Genomic DNA, 21159 nt, shown 5'->3' on the forward strand with positions numbered 1-21159 from the left:
AAGTTGACAACTTGCTCCAGTCGTCCGGCATCCATTTATCCAGAAGTTCCAGCAGCATCACAGGATAACGGAGACATTATCTCTGTTCTGGGGCCTTCCCTCTGCTTCTATCTCTCAGGCAACTTCCTCCTCGAGTTGTTAGGGGAGCCCTTTCATTCCCCAATTTCCTCTATAATATTGGCACTTGCCAGGGTTCTATTCTTGGCTCTCTCCCCGCTCCTAGTCTCACCGCCTTCCATAGATTCCATATGTTTACCAGTTCCTAGGTCTGACTCACTGGGTCTCAGCTCTGGGTGAAGCCACCCTCCCCCCGCCCCCCAACCTAACTGTGGGGTCTGTTTTCTTCTTTAGGAGGTGAAACTACGTCTCTTCTGGCTCAAGACCCGTTGTCACCTGTAGAGAGAGGCACCATCACCTGGAATCTACCCAGGTAACACCCCCCTTTTCTCAGTAGATTCCTCTGACTACAGCGCCCTCTCTCAACCTATAATGGAAGATGCGAGAGATTGACAAGTGACTCGGGGCCCTGAGTGTGTGTGATCCCAGTTCCTAAAGCGAAGGTGAGGGTCTAAGGTCTCATTCCTACCCTATTTCCCCCACAATCTGGCTCACACCCATCTCACAATTTGACCAACAGCATCCAGGGCCCCTTAGCCACAGGGCTGATATTTTATAAACCCCAAATCAGAATATGTATCCAGATCACGATAGAACACCTGCTTGAGCCCCACTGACCCCGGCGACTCTCAGCCGGATTTGAATACTGTTCTGCATACAAGAGATATCCTGGAATGAAAAGGACCCAAAAGGTCACGCACAACAGGTTAGGAACGCTTGTCACGTGTGGAGTTTTTTAAAAGACGACAATATCGATATTAACGACGTTAACGTGCCCGACTCTTGCTCGCCTCGGCATGTGCCCGGCGGTATTGCCTGCGCTAAATGCCTTTACCAAAGCGAGCTGGCGAGTTTGTTGTGACCAGGGGGGTGAGGAATAAAGATGCCTCATTGTGCCTCATTGTTGTTAGTTCACTGGTTTTCGTTGTGAAAGCAGCCATGTGATTTCTGCAGCATGTTTCGGTAAGACAGATGAGGGGAAGGTGCAGGTGTGGGTCGTCTGTCCCCTAAGCGTCTCTCCCCCCGGGCTGAGCCTGCTCACCGCTGGGTGTATCTCCACCCAGAAATCCCCCCGTGGTTGGTCCTAGACCACTGCATATACAATCTTTTTAAAAATCGAGACTATGTTCTTCAATTTTTTTTTTTTTTAATTTTTTTTTTTTTCAACGTTTATTTCTTTTTGGGACAGAGAGAGACAGAGCATGAACGGGGGAGGGGCAGAGAGAGAGGGAGACACAGAATTGGAAACAGGCTCCAGGCTCTGAGCCATCAGCCCAGAGCCTGACGCGGGGCTTGAACTCCCGGACCGCGAGATCGTGACCTGGCTGAAGTCGGACGCTTAACCGACTGAGCCACCCAGGCGCCCCAATTTTTTTTTTAACTTAACGCATTCTGGGTCTTCCAGGCCGGTTCGTATAGATTGGTTTCATTCTTCTTTGTGTCCATAAGTCTTTCTTTTATATTGGTGTGTTTTCATGGGAACAGTCCCCCTCCTAGGATATTGCAAATTGTTTCCATTTCTCTTGACCCCCTCAAGGCACTAGTGAAGGTTTTTTATCACACACCCTTCTCTGTACGTGCTGTTGTGTTTGCGTGGGGTGAATTTCTAGAGGGGGGATGTGAGCCTCACCATATGCACGTTCTGTGTTTTGAGCTACTCCAAATTGTCCTTCCAAAGGTTCTATCACTTTATGCTCCAACCAAGTGCCCGAGAATACACAGTGTCTCCCCTCTCTCTTTCTCAGCAACACGGGATGCTTTTATTTGTTTCACTTTCGCCAAAGCGGTCAATGAGATGGTATCTCGCTGTGGTCTAGATATTCATTTTGGGGGCTGCTAATGAGGTTAAGCATCTTTACATGTATCCGTTGGCCATTGTACCTCTTCCTCTGTGAAAGTCTTTGCAAAGAACACGAGAAATGCCTGTTTATAGAAAATGAGAACAAGTGAAGTTTGAAATAGCTAGGATTTTGTTATTACCCTTTAAGTCTTCAAAAAAGAGGAGGTGTGGGCGAGGGCTGGGGCCAGGTTTCAGGCACAGGAAAGAGAAACATTTATCAATCACATTAAAAACCTTTAAAAATGAAAAGCTTCTAGGGGTGCCTGGGTGGCTCAGTCAGCTAAGCATCTGACTCTTGATTTCAGCTCAGGTCAAGACCTCACAGTTCATGAGATAGAAACCCACGTCTGGCTCTGCGCAGACAGCACGGAGTCTGCTTGGGATTCTTTCTCTCTCCCTCTCCCCCATTTGCGTGTGTGTGCACTCTCTTTCTCTCAAAAATAAATACACTTAAAAAAAAATCAAAAGCATCCTGATGAAGATGTGGCAAACAAGAAAATCTGCAGATTCTTTTAAGCTTCCAGAAAACAAGCGATTCTCATGTCATACAAATTGCCCCAGAAACAGAAATCACAGCATGCAATTGAGCATATTCTACGATGTGAATATAACACTGATAATAAGCCTTGATTACCTGGAAGGGAAACCATAGCTCAATGTTTATGACTCTGAGATGAACATATTGAATACAGTAGGGAATGTAAATCTATAATAGACTGATACAAAACCCTACAATGACCAAGTTGGGTTCTTCACGGAACAGAAGGACAATTCGATATATGGAAATTTACGCACACAATACACCTTATTCATGGGATAGATAAAAAAGGAAAATTATGATCATCTCATTAGAGTCTGAAAATTCAGCACCTAATCCTAAGAAAAATATTGAAATATAGGAATAAAACACACACCTTATCACGATGAGCAGTGGTTTTTCTAAGCCAGCTGCCAACAGTGAAATACTAGGATGCATAAAATTAAGTAATTTAAGATTTCAAACTAACCCAATAAGGCATAGATCCAAAATAAGGAATATGAGTCTTAAAAAAAAAAATAAGAAAGAAACCCAGCATTATGTATTCACGAAGCATTCATTCGACAACTATTATAATTAGTAAAACTTCAGTGAAGCCCAGAGGAGTATTAAAGATGAATAATATCTCTGTTGAGCAACAAAGCAGGTTAGAAAACACAACATTAGGGGCGCCTGGGTGGCTCTGTCGGTTGGGCGTCTGACTCCATCTCAGCTCAGGTCTTGACCTCAGGGTCATGAGTTCAGGCCCGTGTTGGGCTCTCTGCACTGGGCATCAAGACTACTTAAACACACACACACACACACACACACACACACACACAGGTTAAAAGACACTATTCACAATAGCATGAAAACAATTTGAAGTAACCAGGAAACAATGCTAGCCTGACGCATCAAGAAGTAACAAATCTCGCTTCAAGGCGCTCACACCGTGCCACGGGGGTGCCACCCCGTGCCATGAGATAGGAACGTAGCAGATCCTCGGACTTAAGCAGGGACATGTCCTGAGCCCTCCTCAGTGGCCTGTATCTGCACATACTAGGACAGCAGATAACTGCCTTCATGAAGTGTAACGAGAATCACGAGGAGCTCCCGGCCCCTGGGTGTGCACCCTCACACCCGGAACCGCAGGAAGCCGGGAAGCAGAGGGGGACACGGGAGCCCGTCACCGGCCCCGGCCGCCGGCCGGAGCCGCCGCTGCAGAAAGGACGGGCTTGGTGCCATTACACACAGGCGGACTCATCGGGGTGACGAGACCACGGCAACCCCGATGGGCCACGAGGTGCGGCCCCCTCTTGCCACGCAGCGCGGAGGAGCGCTATGGAAAAGGCTTGTCGCGTAATATTGCGGTTTAAAGCCAGCACACACGGCGGCGATACGTTATCCAAAGCCCGTGGAAAAGGACATGCCCTTGAAGCCAACCGGAAGTGGGTGAGCCAAGTCGATGGTTATGTTGCAGCCGTGGGGGTGATTTGTGTCCAAGTACACGGAGACCGCATTTCAAGCGGTTTTTGAGCAAGAGAAAAAGCTGCGGCAGAAGCGTCTTTAAACGGGGGCCAGTGTGCCGCGCTGCCCGTGCAGGGGGGACGCTCATTGTCCCTCTACCCTTCTGCGTTCTTAGCCTGAGGCCCTGTCATAAAAGACTGAGGAGAGAAAAATGAAGGTGCGTGGCCTCACGTACACGTGGGGAGTGGCTGAGGGGGAAAATGATTCCCCAAGGTGGCTGAGAATTCAGTCTTAAATGCCAATTTTTTAAAATTTTTATCTATTTTTAATTTTTTTAATGTTTATTTTTGAGAGAGAGAGAGAGAGAGACAGAGCACAAGCAGCAGAGGAGCAGAGAGAGAGGGAGACACGGAATCTGAAGCAGGCTCCAGGCTCCGTGCTGTCAGCACAGAGCCCGACGTGGGGCTCGAACCCAAGAATGGCGAGATCATGACCTGAGCTGAAGTCGGACGCTTAAGCGACAGAGCCACCCAGACGCCCCTATGTATTTATTTTTGAGAGAGAGAGAGAGAAAGAGTGTGAGCAGGGAAGGGGCAGAGAGAGAGGGAGACACAGAATCCCAAGCAGTCTCCATGCTGTCAGCACAGAGCCTGAAACGGGGCTTGAACTCACAAAACCGTGAGATCATGACCTGAGCTGAAACCAAGAGTCAGACACTTAACCTACTGAGCCACCCAGACCCCCCTTAAATACCAATTTAATAGGAAAAAGGGAGGGGGGGTAGGCCTCTTAGGGGGGAATAAATGCTTTCCAAGAAAGACGAATGGGCCCTTCACAGGCAGAAGGTATGATAGTTTGTGACAAAGTGGGTCTGGGTGTGGTGTCGACCTCCAGTCTCCTGTGACAAGAGGCTGTGGACACCCCCAGGGGGCATCTAAGACATCAGAGCACCTCTCTTGGGATGTGTCTTTAGGCAGATGAGGGGAGTTCAGAGAACGCCTCTTCCTGCCTTTGCTGTATTTCAAGTGCCTTCAGCTCCAATCAATCAGTATCCCAAAGCGGCATCTTTTGGAGTGACACCTGTCACCCTCACCTGCCTGCTTGAAACAACCAGCCAGCCAATGGACTCATCTCTGCGGAGGCTTCGGCAGAGACTGGACAATCCTGCCGGGACCGTAGATGGTAGAGGGTTGGACAGAATGGTCTCTCCCTTGCCTTCAAATTTACAGTGACATAAATAACACGACCTTGACCATCTTGTGCCTGTCGTTGGCTTATTGGATGATTATCAGAAGGCTTGGTGACTTCATCTGTTAAGATCACGATTTCCTAAGTCTTTGGCCAATCTGCTTTGCCACCAGAAACCTGAGAAATCGCCTGTTTTACTACCTTCTAGCTAGCAGTAGGTATTATCAGAGTTTAATCGTTTGGTCAAAATCCTTAGGCCAAAAGGCTATGAAATTTTTGAGATGTTAAGATTTTTTAGTTTATTTATTTTGAGAGACAAGGGGAGAGAGAGAGAGAGAGAGAGAGAGAATCAGTGGGGGAGGGGCAGAGAGAGAAGGAGAGACAGAGAGCCCCAAGCAAGCTCCACCCTCCACGCTGAGCCTGATGCAGGGCTCGATCCCACAAATCCCACAAACTATGAAATCATGACCTGAGCTGAAATCAAGAGTCGGATGCTTAACCGACGGAGCCATCCAGGCGCCCCATAGACGTTAAGATTTTTGATGTCTTCCAACTTTGTTTTTCTTATCCCCCCAATTATAACTAGATAGTCCCTTTTGCGGGCACATCAGTCAATATCTCCGGGACAAGATGAGCAGAGAAGACATGCGATGCACACTCTTTCACCCAGAGGCCTGGGAAGGCTGGGGGAGAGGAGTGGTTTGGACAGGTAATCCTAGAACAGGGATGTGTCGGTGTGGGGGGGGGGGGGTTGGCGGGCAGAGAATCCCCAGAATGTGCATTCTGGGAGGGAGGGGTTTGGGCTGCCGTACTCAGCGCCATAATCCCAGCCTCTAGAACAGCGTCGGGCACAGACCTGACACTCAGGACATTTGCACGAGGGCAGGAAATCCGATTGTTAACATCCAAATTCCGTCGCTAGGCTGTCATCAGCCTCACAGTAGGAAGAGCACAAATGGGTTCCAACTAAGTGGGCTGAAGTGTTCATCACGCGTTACCTCCCTTTGCAACCGGAGATGTGCAGAAACGGGGGGCTGGGGGGAAGGATTTACACACCCTCACAGAACTTGGCCCAGCCTCCCTCCACCTGTCCGTCCCTCTTCTGCTCTTCCAACCCCACCTCACGGCGCCGGTTCATCCTGAAGCGGCTCAGAACAGAGTCCTTCCCATGGGCTGCTGGCTGAGAACCCCCGCTCGGACCAAAGTTAATTAGGTCACTTGCACGGTGCCCGGACAGAGAGATGGTTTTCTCTTTCTTAGGGGAATAGTAGTCTCGACTGGCAGGTGGGGCCGGCCAGAAGCTTCTGGAAAACTGGAGTCCCGGGTTCTTACCCTAATTCCATCACAAACTGGGTTGTCATGTAGGGAAGGTCACCTCGCCCTTGGGCCAGCGTTCTCCTCTGTGACTGAGGGAGCAAACGAGGCAGGTGGCCGCTTTCCTTCCGTGTCAGGCCTGCAGAGGACATCACAGGCCGATGTAGCCTACACGTGCGTCGAAATAGTGTGAACGTGGTCTGGACGTCCTTCCGGTAACGGCAGGGGCATGGACGCCTTTGCCCTCTATGGACGGATGATCTGGGGAGACTTCCACAAACACCCGATAGATCTAAGACAGGCTAGAGGGGGGCTGGACTCCTAGGTGTACAGAGACGTCCCAAAGAAAACTCCGAGCAAGCCTTTTTTTTTTTTAATTTATTTTTATTTTGTTTTTTTGTGATCTGTCCTCAAGATTCGCTTCTTTGTGTTTTTAAGTGTATTTATTTTGAAAGTGAGAACCGTTGGGGGAGGGGCAGCGAGAGGGGGAGACAGACGATCCAAAGCAAGCACGATGCTGGCAGCACAGAGCCCGATGCAGGGCCCGATCTCACCAACTGTGAGATCATGACCCGAGCCAAAGTCAGACGCTTAACCGACTGAGTCACCCAGGCACCTGTGAGCAAGCCTTTTTTTCGAGAGTGATGTCGTGACGGGGAAGGATGTCCAAAGGCCCCTCCCGCTTCCCTGGGCAAGGGTCACTTGGCTGGTCTACCTGAGGCTTTGCCCAAGGAGCAAAGAGATTGTCAAGGGGCTCTTTATGGAGGCCTTGGGGCTGCTTGGCCTCAGTATAGTTTTTCCACGAGCCCTGCCTTCTTTCCCAAACACCTCCTCTCCAGTATTGCTTATGGTATTCCTTAAACCCGTGCCCAATCTGTTGTAGACAGACAGGAACAAACCTAGGGGTCATCCAAGTCAGATTCTGTTACGTGCCACAAGAAGCCGATGACAGCATCCTGCGCCGTCCAGCAGGGTCCCCTTGGGAAGCTCCCGATCCTATCAGATAATTTCACTTAGAACGGTGATTTTCTCAAAGACCCTGCCAAACTCTGGTGTTCCAGGAGCTGGACCAAAGGGAAAATTGAATGACGGCAGTCTCGTCTCCAAAGCATAGGGAAAATTTGAGTTAATGGAGAGAATTTTCTCAGCGGGACATTTTCTTTCTTCTCCACCACTTTTTCTTAGGATTACATGCTTCTCCTCCTTGCCTGTTCGCGAGCGAACAGAGCAGAAGCTTCTGTGTCTGGGTGCGACCACGTTCCCCAAATAACACAACGCTGGCAAGACGGATAGTACACCATTGGCCCTCCTCTATGGAAGATATTACATTATAATCAGGGTCTCACTGAAGGTTCTCTCTCCTTTTTCTTTGGAAGTATAGGCTATTCGGTTAATTTCCTGAAATAATTCGAATAGCCACACACGATACAAAACTCAAAAGGAACAGAAGGGCAAAGGTTAAAAGTAAATCTCCCTCAAACCTTTTCCCAGCTGCTCGGCTCTTTTGCCCAGAAGCAACCACGATTTCCCGGTAGATCCCCTTTTAACGTCAAAAAAGAAAATCAAGCCACCTCCTCTATATATAGGCTGTTAGGACTCTTATTTTCCTGGATAGAATTGTTTGCAATCTGTTATTAGTGTTTAAGTTTTATATGTATGCATATATACATATACATATACGTATACATACATATTCGTATACATATGAATATGTATATATATTCATTAAGAAAAGATTACAGAAGTCAGTCAATGCTTTCAGGGTACATTTTATTCATCACATCAGTCTCTATTATGGGCAGAAGAAAGCGAGCTCTCCACGGGTGAATGGACTGGGAAGCCGTTCTGGACGCACAGCACGATCGCTTGAACCGTGTCTCCTGCTATAAACACACGGTCCCCGGGGTCCCCGGGGTCCCCGGTCATGTCGCTCCCCGCTTGTACCTTGATCCTCAGGGCGCTGCTCCCTGAATGTGTTAGAGAACTCCGATTACCAGAAGTTTGTAGCTTACTGCTGAGCCTGCCCTAGAGTCGGAAAACGAACCAAGTGATACGAACTGTACATCCTGACGGAAGAGCTGACACGGTATAAGGAAGCATCCGTGCCAGGAAACCTATCCGAGGAGGAAAAAGCGTTTCTCTTCTGTTTCCCCTTGCAGAAGTATAAGCTGGAAAAGAGCATCAGAGAGCTGCACGCTATTGCCGACCAAGTGGACGCGACCCATAAGATGCTCGCCAAGACCAGCCTGGTGGCTGGCGACGCCGTCTCTGGCGTCTTAAGCATCTTGGGTTTGGTCCTGGTACCCGTGACAGTAGGGGGGAGTCTGATGCTCTCCGCGGTGGGGCTGGGCCTGGGGGCAGCCGCTGCTGTCGCCAACATGTTGACGAGTGTCTTAGAAAATAGAAGCAATATGGCAGCCAGAGAAAGAGCCAGCAGACTGGTGCCTATGGAAACAACGACGGAGTACAAAGCTTTTGAAGAAATAAGGCTGTCTGAAATCAGTGTTGTGTGCGTTGATAGGTGTGTCAGACTCATCAAGAAGGTCAAGGGACTTCGTGCCTCCCAGATGGCCAAAGCCAACTGTGGCTTCATGGCTATAGGTCAATACGGCCATAAGCCATCTCCCCTTCTGGAGGGCCGGAGGGCTGCGGAGAGCAGCTGAAGGCTCAGTCCTGTCCGTGAGCAAAGGTGTCCGGGTGCTGGGTGCTGCTGGGGCTGGCTTGTCACTTTTGCAAGACGTGCAAAGCCTCCTGCAGAGCCGGAAGCCCCTGGAGGAGGGGGCGAGGGCAGAGACAGCCGAGGCACTGAGGACACTCGCCAAGGAGCCGGAGCAGGAGCTGAGGCAGCTCACCCAGCACCACAAGCTGACCATCCAGGGGCGGGGCTGCCGAAGAAGCCTGTTCCCGAAGGAGGAGGTAGGAAGGGGGTGCGGAAGGCAGACGTGGTCCCCGTCTTCCTAGAGCCTCCCAGGAGGCGAATGCTGGGTCGGTAGACGCACACACAAATACATGATCAGAACTGTCCTCTCTTCAGAGAGAGGACTTTGCCCACGCCCCTCAGCTAAATTAGGCCCCTCCTCTTCTTTCCAGAACCCCACTGTTTTCTCTCAAGGCGCTGAGCACGTGCTTTAGAAATCACATATTTCACGTAGGTATTCCCCGTCCGTCTTCCCATACGACGTACCCTCTGGGAGGGCACGGATGGGTCCCCAGCCTCCCGCAGCGCCTGGCACGCCGTAAGGGTGCCACAAACCTGTGTTGGACGACCTGAGGTGGCATTCCAAATGAATTGGCAAAGGATTTTTATTTGAAAAAAACGGTTGATAGCTCTAGCCTCTCTTATTTGGGACGTTCAATATCTAGCTTTAAAAACAGAAGTGAAGGGGCGCCTGGGTGGCTCAGTCGGTTGAGTGGCCGACTTCGGCTCAGGTCACGATCTTGCACTCCGTGAGTTCGAGCCCCGCGTTGGGCTCTGTGCTGACAGCTCGGAGCCTGGAGCCTGTTTCGGATTCTGTGTCTCCCTCTCTCTGACCCTCCCCCATTCGTGCTCTGTCTCTCTCTGTCTCAAAAATAAATAATTAAAAAACAGAAGTGAAAACTACCACATAGAGGAGAATTTCAAAACTCCTCTTTAATTATACAGAGAGTATGAAATAAGACTGGGCAGCAAAGCCACTGAGACCCTGACAAGGGACACACAAGCCTTTGCCGAAGGTGTGAAGGCTCATGAATTCATTCATTCATTCATTCATTCATTCACAGTTTCTATTTTACTTTTTTAAATTTAAATTTATTTTTTTTTTATTTTAGAAATAGGGTGTGAGCAGGGAAGGGGCAGAGAGAGAGAGAGAGAGAGAGAGAGAATCTCAAGTAGGCTCCACACTCAGCATGGAGTCCAATGCAGGGCTCGATCCCACAACGCTGGGATCATGACCTGAGCTGGAATCGAGAGTCAGACGCTCAAGTGGCTGAGCCACCCAGGTGGCCCCTTAGATTTTAATCAGCTGAGGTCGCGACAGGGTCCGAGGGCTGAAGGGAGTGTTCCCGAACTTGTCTGCATGTTGGAAGTGCCTGGGAAGCTGTGACAAATACTGATGAGCAGGTGAGTCCCGCTTGCTCTTAGGGACTGGGATTTAATTGATCTGGGGTATGACCCGGACTGGGGGGGGGTGTTGCAGGATCCCCAAATAATTCCGTTCTACAGCCAAGTTTGGGAAACTTTGCTTTTAAGGACTGAGGTGTTCTTACTCAGTGCATCAATATACTTTTACTCTTTGGGTACATATTCTAACTTCTTTTTTTTTTTAATTTTTTAATGTTTTTAAATTTATTTTTAGGGGCGCCTGGGTGGCGCAGTCGGTTAAAGCATCCGACTTCAGCCAGGTCACGATCTCGCGGTCCGTGAGTTCGAGCCCCGCGTCAGGCTCTGGGCTGATGGCTCAGAGCCTGGAGCCTGTTTCCGATTCTGTGTTTCCCTCTCTCTCTGCCCCTCCCCCGTTCATGCTCTCTCTCTGTCCCAAAAATAAATAAACGTTGAAAAAAAAAAAAATTTAAATTTATTTTTAAAGGAGAGAGAAGGACAGAGCATGAGCGGGGGAGGAGCAGAGAGAGAGGGAGACACAGAATCCCAAGCAGGCTCCAGGCTCCGAGCTGTCAGCACAGAGCCTGACGCGGGGCTTGAACTCACAAACCACGAGATCATGACCTGAGCCAAAGTCAGACGCTCAACTGACTGAGCCCCTCTAACTTTTTTTTTTTTTAATGTTCATTTATTTTTGAGAGAGACAGCATGAGCGGGGGAGGGGCAGAGAGCGAGAGTAAGAAAAAGAATCCCAAGTAGGCTCTGCGCTGTCAGCAAAGAGCCGGAGGTAGGGCTTGAACTCACGAGTTGTGAGATCATGACCTGAGCTAAGAGTTGGACGCTTAACTGACGGAGCCACTCAGGCGCCCCATATAGTCTAGCTTCTTAATAACCAGCGGAAGATTTGGGGGTAAACTATGAGACACGAGGCTTCGTATTCGAAAGCGTCTTGCCTGTCATGCAGTACAAGCCAGGTCGTCGTGAGAAAAGACACAGTCTCTGCTCTAATGGCCCTGGGGACCCAGCAGGGGGACAGACCCCAGATGAGCCATTAACAAGGAAGAGAGGTGGAAGGTACCACCCAAGGATCACAGGGGGCTGTGGGAGACCCTGACAGGGGTACCTACTCCTGGGTAGGCTCCTGATTCTGCTACGCGCGTGTGCAATCCTGGGCTCGCGTCTCTGCCGCGTCACCTCACTGAGCCCTGCGCGCACCCCGGCTGTGTGCATCTCCAGCCAGAGGGGCCACTCGTTGTGGCATTCAATGCACAGACACCCACGGGGCGCCTCTTTGCCGGCAGTACTCCAGGCCCGGCCGCACGAGAGACACAGAAGGACCCGGTGTGGAACGCGAGCCACATGCCAGCCCTGGCATGGCTGGACGCCCAGGTGAACCTTCTGGAAGATTCTAATTATTGCCACAGACGTGAGTAAACTACTCCCGTTTCCTCTTTGTCCTCGCCGGTCAAGCTGCCTCCACGGAACCTTGGTTTAGCAGAGGCAAAATACAAGTGTCCAACTAGGAAAACTCAGGGCAGGGAAATTTAATGATGGTCGAAGTCCAGCACTGGCCCATGGTAATCCTTGGGGGCTCCGGAACTACTCGGGGTGGAAGGGAAATGTGCGAGAGATAAGAGTTTCTGTGTGTACAGATGGGGTTGGGGGCCAAGGAGACTTAAATATGCATGTTAATTTAAGCTGAGGTTGGGCCACATTTAGAGCACGTGTCTTTTCCAAATTGTACGTAACTACACAGAGCATTTAGAATTAAAGTTTTTTTTAAAAAAAAAACTCCTTCATTTTTATATATTTTTTTAATGTTTATTTATTTTTGAGAGAAAGAGAGCATGAGGCGGGGAGGGCAGAGACAGAAAGGGAGACGCAGAATCCGAAGCAGGCTCCAGGCTCCAAGCTGTCAGCACAGGGCCCCACACAGGGCTCGAACTCAGAACGGCGAGATCATGACCTGAGCTGAAGTCAGCCACCCAACCGACTGAGCCACCAGGCACCCCCAAAATTAGATTTCTTAAAAAGGAGGACCACAACCCATAGCCTGCTGGACTTAGTTTCTTAAATCACTTCAATGAATACAGCTTCTGTCTCACTACTGACTGAAGCCATAATGGGAGGAGAATGGGTTTTCTAAAAGACCATTCCCGTGGCTGAAAACCAAGAAGTCTAGTCTTTTGGGTTCTTGAACCCAACCCCAACGTGAGTGTGTGTGTGTGTGTGTGTGTGTGTGTGTGTGTGTAACCAACACATTAAGGTAGAAAATGCTTGACTGTTCCACCATAAGAAAATTCTAGGCTAACCTGACTGATTCATGAGCCTGTTTTGCAGACGTTGACCAACCACCAGTAAGACTGGCTAAGATGGGGGCACCCTGGGAAGAATTCTTGGAACCGTGAAGAAGGGACCAGGAGTGAGCGAAAGTAATCTCTGCGAGGACACACCCCAAGATCTCCCCCCACGCGTCACGCTCACACTGCCATTTTTGACCAGGTGTCCCATGAAGAGACAGGAGTCCTGAATGAGCTTGTTCAGAAAGGAGGACACCTGTCCTTCCCTATATCCACGTAGCGTATTTCGTCCAACTTCTATGCTGATTACAAAGGAAATGAAAGAATATGAATGGACAGCCAGATGAAGAGATATGTAGGGCGAGGGCCTGAACAAAGGAGCTTCTGTCCTAGCTAAAGTTTGGGCCCCAACATGGTGGCCCGTGGAGGTGTTCTGGCTCCCCCGATTTGGAAGCTCGCTGAACCCTCTCCATTTTGGGGTTTTATGGAGGCTGCATTACAGAGGCACGATTAATTCCTTGGCCATTGGTTGATTCAACCTTCAGCCCCTCTCCCCTCCCAGGAAATCAGTCTCTCCTCACAGTTGGTTTCCCTGGCAACCAGCCCCCATCCTTAGGTGTTTCCCCAAGCCCACCTCCTGCAGACACACCACATGCTGTGAATAATAAGGCACCCAGTTCACCTTTAAGGCTCTGAAGCATTTTCAGGAACTGAGGATGAGACTAAATATTAAAACACAAGGTTTACCCATTGCTCTTAACACTCAGGAAATTCCAAGGGTTTGGGGAGCTGTAAGCCAGCAACTGTGGATGAAGACCAAATATATAATGAAAAATATATTTTGGTCCAAATGTATATATTTCTTATAAATGAATGACCAAATGTATATATATCTTATAAATCACAATATTGCTCCTAGGTAGTCTCCAACCCGTTCATCCATCCATCTCACCTATTCGTCCATTAATCTCATCCATCCATCTCATCTATCCATCTGTCCATCCATCCATCCACCCCATCTATCCATCCATCCATCCACCCATCCACCCATCCACCTATCCATTCATCCGTCCATCCATCCATTCACCCACCCATCTGTCCATCCATCCATCCATTCATCCATCCACCCATCTAGATACTTAATACCTACCAAGTGAAAGGCATTTTTCTAAGCAGTGGGATAGAGCAGTGAACAAAACATATCCCTGCCTTCATGGGGTTTATAGTCTCGTGGTGAGAGAGTCAGTGGGAGAGGCAGACAAGAAACACAAGAAATAAGTAAATTATACAGTATAATATAAAGTAATGGATGTTAAGGAGAAGGATGAATCTGGGAAGGAGGCTGGGGAGTGTAGGGTGGGGCAAGAACGCAATTTTAAATAAGATCATCAGGGAAAACCTCAGGGAGGCTTTTATCTGAGCAAAGACATGGAGGCGGTGAGGGAGCCAGCCAAGAAGATATCTGGGAGAAGAGCATTCCGGACAGAGGGACAGCAAAGACAGGTTTAGGGAGCTGGAAGGAGGCTGCGTGACAGGAGCAGAGTAATGGCTCGGGGGCACCAAGAGGGGAAGGGAGATGAGGTCAGATGGAGGCCAAAAAGTGCAATGTCTTATAAGCTGTGGTAAGATTTTGGCTTTTACTGGGTGAGATGGGTAAACATCGGGAGGGTTCAAGCGGAAGGATGACATAATCTCCGTTAGCTTTTAACAGCATCCCTGTGGCTGTGTGGGGAAGAGACCATAGGGGCAAGGCTACCCCAGGGACTGACACAGTCCTTGGGAGAGAAGACGGTGGCTTGAAATGGTGTGGCCGTGGAGGTGGTGAGACGTGTCAGAGCCTGGACCTATTCTGAAGGTAGAGCCCACGTTTTGTGAGAGAAAAAAGACCACCATAATACCCAGGTGTTACCCTGACAACAGGTCCTTACCTGAAACAGGTGTTGTGGTCGTGGGAGTGTAGGGCAAGATCAAGTTGCTCAGTTTGGACATGGCGAAGTTTGAGACACCCAACAGCCAAGCAAATGGAGGTGTTGAGTAGATGGTGAGACCTGTGTGTCTAGATTCAAGACGCCAGATCTCCAACACCAAACTGGTGAGAGACACAAATTTGTAAATAAATGATATTTAAAATCACAAGAGCGGACCGGGTCGTCAAGGATGTGCGTGTACGTACGAAAGAGCAGATGTACAAGGTCAGTGCCTTGGGTCACGCTGGCTTGAAGAGGACGGGGAGAAGTGGAGGAATCATCGAAGGAGACAGAGAAGGAGCAGCCACCGAGGGGGGGAGGGGAGCCGGGAGTGGGGTGTCCTGGGAGCCCAGGGAAGAAAGCCTCGAGGACGATGAGGTTTGAGCCCTGATCAGATTTGGCAGCGTGGAGCCCATCGGTGGCCTTGACAAGAGCAGTTATGGCAGAGTGGCAGATGAAAGCTTGACTGGAGAGGGTTTAAGAGAAGGGGGAAAGAAATTGGAGACTTAAATATAGACAAAGCTTTTGAGATTTTCTGGAGAAACTTCCAGGAAACTGGGGAAATCACTGCAGTGGGGGGAGGTGGGGAAGCAGGGAGTGGAAGTCAAGAAAGGAAGTAGCATTTAAAAAAAATGTTTTTTTTTAATGTTTATTTATTTTTGAGACAGAGAGAGACAGAGCATGAACAGGGGAGGGTCAGAGAGAGGGAGACACAGAATCTGAAGCAGGCTCTAGGCTCTGAGCTGTCAGCACAGAGCCTGACGCGGGGCTCGAACCCACGGACTGCGAGATCATGACCTGAACCGAAGTCAGACGCTTGACCGACTGAGCCACCCAGGCGCCCCTTTCACACATATTTTAAGAGACTGTCGCCGTGGGGAATCTTCAGCGCTATTCCCTATCAGCAATAAGGGTCATTCGAACCTTCCCAGCCTGAGGAATCCTCGTGCAATCCAGACTCTCCTTGATTCTTGTCCCTCTCCCCTCTCAAAAAAGAAACGAGGAAATACGGTTTACTATGCACTGGGAATTGTGCTAAATAGCCCATAGTTACTGCTTAGTACTTTGTCAACACTGTGCTGAGTACTCTATAAATACTGTCCTACTTCATCCTTGAACCCCCCCCCCCCCCGCCGCCAGTATGTACATTTATCTCCAATTTACAGGTGAGGAATCTAATGCACAGAGACATTAAATTGTGCAAGGTCGACCAGTTAGCAGGCGGCCGCTCAGGGATGGAACTCCGAACCCTCTTGAGCCTCGACGCCTTGCTCTTAACCACTGCCCTACACTGCCTTGGTTAAGTGTCCCAATTAAAAGGGGCGCCTGGGTGGCTCAGTCGGCTAAGCGTCCGACTCTTGATTTCGGCTCAGGTCACGATCTCAAGGTTTGTGAATCTGAGCTCCGCATCAGACCCAGTGTTAATAGCGCAGAGCCCGCTTGGGATTCTCTCTCTGCCTCTCTCTCTCTCTCTCTCTCTCAAAATAAATAAACACTAAAAAGCGTCCCAGTTAGGAAAGGGGGCTCAGAGAGACTAAGTGACTTTTTCAAGGTCAGACCATTAAGGAACAGTCGGGTTGGAATTTGTACATGTCTGTGTTTGTAGGCTGGAGGCATTTTAACTTCGAGTGAGCCAATCCTGACATCACTTACTTTTAAACATTATGTGGAGATTTCACATCGTTTACACTTGGGTGCACACACCCAGATTAGCGTTTATATTCAGTCTGTGCTTGGTGGGAGAATTTTCACATGCACTGACCTACACTCTTCCGGAGATTTCTGGAGCCTTGGGGTTGGTCTAAGGCAAGAGTCAGCAAATGATCGCCAAGGGTCCAAATCTGGTTCACCACTTGTCTTTGTAAATAAAGTTTCATTGGAGCACAGCCACACCCCCCTTTGTTTGGGGAGAGCCCCTGGTTTCTTTCTCGCGATAATGGCAGACTTGAGAAGCCTTGACAGAGGCCAGGCGGTCTGCGACACCTCAAATATCAAGGGGTGCCTGGGTGGCTCAGTCGGTTAAGCATCCGACTTCGGCTCCGGTCGTGATCACACGGTTCGTGGGTTCGAGCCCCGCGTCGGGCTCTGGGCTGACAGCTCGGAGCCTGGAACCTGCTTCGGATTCTGTGTCTCCCGCTCTCTCTCTGTCCCTCCCCCACTCGTTCTCTGTCTCTCTCCCTCTCAAAGATAAATAAAAACATTAAAAAAAATTTTTTTAAAAACCCTCAAATATTGATTATCTGGTGCTTTACAGAAAGTTTGCCGACTTCTGGTCTAAGTGCTTCAAAAGAAGCAACTTAAGGGGCGCCTGGGTGGCTCCGTGAGCGAGCGTCTGACCCTTGGTTTCGGCCCCGGTCATGATGTCGCCATTTCATGGGTTCGAGTCCTGAGTCGGGCTCTGTGCTGGCAGCACAGAGCCTGCTTGACATTCTCTCTCTCCCTCTCTCTCTTTCTCTCTCTGCCCTTCCCCTAGTTGCGCTCTTTGTCTCTCTCAAAGTAAACTTTAAAAAAAAGAAGAAGCAACTTTTGAGTATCTAGAATTCTGGCTTTTGAAATGGGAAAAGGCCACCCGTGAACCGGGAAGTCCGTCATTTCAGAACCCAGACGGAGCCCGAGGGTGATGGTGAAGCCGCCGGGATTCTGAGAGCACCGCCGCTCACACCTGCCCCCTCCGGCCGCAGCGCCACACAGCCCTCTAACAAGCTCGAGGGACAGCCTGGAGGAGGCTTTACTGCGAGCCTGCGGGGAGGCCAGGGTACAGCCTCCCTTCCTGCCTCCTCCAGAGCTCGCACCCCGTCTGGTCATCCGGCCTCCTTCTCCTGTAGACGAGACCCGGAACCGAGGAGGTGGGATAAAGGCGTCTAACAGAGCGCCTCGTGCCTACTGAGCCATCGGGGGGGGGGGGGGGGTGGCCTCCCATTTTTGGGGGGTGGGGGGAGGAGGAGACAGGGATGGCCTTTCGCTCTTCCAGTTTGGGCTCCTCATTATTGATTCTAAGCCTGGAAAGATGCTCTGAAGCCAGAACCGTAAGGTGCCCTCAGTGCCTGGGTATGGAGGTTTCGAATTTGGTCCCGGCAGACAGAAGCTTTCCACGGAGATGGGAGCGGGAGGGCATCTGAGAACCGGCGTGTTCCAGAAGGGATCTGGCTGCGGTGCACAGACCCATGGCCCTTGCATTCAGCTGGTCACTGACTGAGACCGACCCGCTGCCTCCTTCCCTGCGTTTGAAAAAAGATTAACAGGGGCGAACGGGTGGCTCAGTTGGTTAAGCGTCCGACTCCTTTTATTTTTTAATTTTTTTAATGTTTATTTTTAAGAGAGAGACAGAGCACAAGCAGGGGAGGGGCAGAGAGAGAGAGGGAGACCCAGAATCCGAAGCGGGCTCCAGGCTCCGAGCTGTCAGCCCAGAGCCCGATGCGGGGCTCGAACTCACGAACCGTGAGATCAGGACCTGAGCCGAAGTCGGACGCTCAACCGACTGAGCCCCCCAGGCGCCCCGGCGCCTGGTTCTGGATCTCGGTTCAAGTACGATCTCACGGGTTCCTGAGTTCAAGCCCCACGTCGGGTTCCGCACGGACACCGCCAGAGCCTGCTTGGGATTCTCCCTCTCCCGCTCTCCCTGCCCCTCCCCCACTCACAATATCTCTGTCTCTCTGAAAAGAAATACATCAACTTAAACAAAAAGATTAATAGACGTTCATTTTTAGAGGAAAGGAAAAGAGCGAGAGACATTATTTTCTAGAGGAAAAAGAAAGGTTAACAGACGTGATTTTTTAGAGGAGTTTTCAGGCAAAACTGAGTGCAAATACAGAGTCCCCGCAGGCCTGCTCTCCCCACCCACACAGGCGTGGTGCCTTTGCGACCATGGAGGGGGGTGTCGATGCCAGCCTTTCTAAGTGAACCTGTGTTCTCTCAGGAGGACTTTGGAGGTCTCCAGCCTCTGAGGCGACGGCGGGATCCCCGATCATTCAGGGTGGCGGTTTCCAGCCAGGGCCCAGGCCAGCGTCGCCTCCCTCTTCACAGGATCCAGAGGCCCAGCTCTCGCCCAGGCCGGCTGGGGCAGAACCCGCCGGGCGTGCAGCCCGGGTGTGCCAATGGTGGTTCTGCCCTGCAGCTCGGGGTGAGAATCGCAGGGCCCGGCCGAGAGCGGGATCAGGCGGTTCCCAAGATCCGCGCGTCATTTTCCTGCCAAGGCCCCGGGCGGGGCCGGGTTCGGACCCCGCTTGGTCAGAGTATTGGTCCAACTGCCCTCCGGAGGCTTCTTTGCGGGGCGCGGCGGGTGCAAGGCCCTGTTGTCAGCGGAGAAGGAGAAGGAACTTTGCTCCCAGGGGAAGACAGAACGCTGGGCTGGGGGTCTCCGAGCAGACCGTCCTCGGCCCTGGGACCGAGCATTTGTCGAGGCCTGATTTTCACCTGGGGAGACCGGTTGCGCTGCGGCATCGGGAGGGTCCCCACGGGCCCCCCCGGTCTACCTGAACGTTCTATACGTGGAGACGCGGCGGGGCAGGCGGGCAGAGACTTGACTGAGAGCGCAGAGCTGGCTCCGGCCGAGAGAAACAGAAGCCTGGCCAAAAAAAAAAAAAAACCAATGACCTTGGTCACCATCGCGATAGCCGTGGGCACCTTGGGTGCGCGGAGCTGAGGGCAGAGTCCAGAAGCCCCTCTCGGAGGCACAGGGACGGGAGCCTGAGGCTGGGAGCCACCTCTCGGACCCGCATCCTAGAGTCATCTCGTATTTCCCGGGAAACCTCTGGGGAGTCAGAGTTCGGTGCCTGTCACCTCCCGGGCTGTGTGTTCCAGATGGCGTCTTCCTGTGGCACCTTCAGTACAGTTTATATTGTACTGAAGTATATGCGGGCAGGTGCCCAGCGAGGCGGCAGAAAACCGGACACGATTGATGGTTCTCCGCCCTCCGGAAGCTCGGTCTGCTGGGAGGCCAGACACGAGCACCGTTCCCAGCGGAAGATCCGGCTTCTCCGGGCCCAGTCTTCAAGTGGCACCCGTGTGCGTGGTTAGCGGATGCTGCAGCAGTGGGCTGAACGTGGCTCAAAATAGATCTTCGTGGCTACAGTCTGTCAAGCGGAAAGACTGATGTGGGTGGGAGGGGGTCAAGTCGACAAAATAAAACGTGTAAAGAGCCCACTATGGCGGGGCGCAGGGGGCGGGGGGCACCTGGGTGGCTCAGTCGGTTGAGTGTCCCACTTTGGCACAGGGCATGATCTCACGATTCGTGGGTTCAAGCCCCGAGTGGGGCTCTGGGCTGACAGCACGGATCCTGCTTGGGATTCTCTCCCTCCCATTCTCTCTCTGCCCCTCCCTGACCTAAAAAAAAATAAAAATAAAAAAAAAAAAGATGACTTTTTAAAAACTGTTTATCCTTGAGAGAGAGAGAGAGACAGAGGGTGAGCAGGGGAGGAGCGGAGACAGAGGGAGACACAGAATCCGAAGCAGGGTCCAGCCTCCGAGCGGTCAGCCCAGAGCCCGACGCAGGGCTCGAACTCACGAACTGTGAGATCGTGACCTGAGCCGAAGTCGGACGCTTAGCCGACCGAGCCACCCAGGCGCCCCCAAAAGAGATGACATTTGATCTGAGCTTTGAAAGTTGAGGACAAGTTCATTCGGTGTGGGAAGAGGGGCAAAGGCCAGGGGAGAGGGAAGAACGGCTTGTCTGGAGGGCAGTCCCCGGCGGTGGGGCCGGGCGGGCACGGGAGCCAGAGGGCGAGGGGGCCCGAGCTGGGGGCGTGGAGGCCTTGAGTGCCGTGTTAAGGAATTTGGATTTTAGACTCTGGAAAATGGGAGTTTCTCAAGGATTTTGAGGCAAGGGATGATGTGGTCACATTTATTTTAGAAGGAGAATCCAGGCCCACGTGTAGAGGGCTGGCAGGCCAGGAGAGGAACATTCTGGAGGCAGGGGTCCGGCCATCCTTCCTTCACCAGTGGCTGTGCTGAGTGCTGGCCACACGGCCGGCCGGGCCCTGGGATGCAGCGGGGTGTTTGAGGCTGCCCGCCCCCTTCTGTGCCAGGGCTCACCTTCTAGAACCAGAATCTAATGGAAGGAGTGAGAGAAACCTAGAAGCAAACACACGAGTGAGCCAGCTGACCTGAGATGATTTCGGGATGGCTAAGGGCTCCGAAGGAGGTCAAATAGGAAGTCGTATAGGTGGAGGGGGCTCGCTGCGACTGGCCAGTCACTGAGGGGCAGGAATTAATTGGGGAGAAGGATGAGAGCCGGGGCTGTGTTTCCGAGCAGAGGAGGTTAGATGGACGGAACGAGCTCGGCGGAGGGGCAGGAGGCCAGGCAGCGTGGTGGGGGGAGGTGGAAGGTGCCGGGGCCCCGCTCCTGCCCTGGGCAGAGCAAGCGGGAGGGG

At 51.3% G+C, this 21159-nt stretch overlaps 1 protein-coding gene across 1 annotated transcript in view; it reads left to right on the forward strand.

Annotated features, from left to right (window-relative positions):
- LOC123591894 (apolipoprotein L5-like) overlaps positions 1–21159 on the forward strand; it is a 31675-nt gene that overhangs the window by 9391 nt on the left and 1125 nt on the right. Inside the window, 4 exon segments of the mRNA XM_045466512.1 lie at positions 8520–9048; positions 9050–9359; positions 18708–18911; positions 19592–19795. Coding sequence (XP_045322468.1) covers positions 8520–9048; positions 9050–9359; positions 18708–18911; positions 19592–19795 — 1247 coding nt within the window.

This window comes from Leopardus geoffroyi, chromosome B4 (genome assembly GCF_018350155.1).
Source record: "Leopardus geoffroyi isolate Oge1 chromosome B4, O.geoffroyi_Oge1_pat1.0, whole genome shotgun sequence".
In the NCBI taxonomy this organism is placed as follows: domain Eukaryota; kingdom Metazoa; phylum Chordata; class Mammalia; order Carnivora; family Felidae; genus Leopardus; species Leopardus geoffroyi.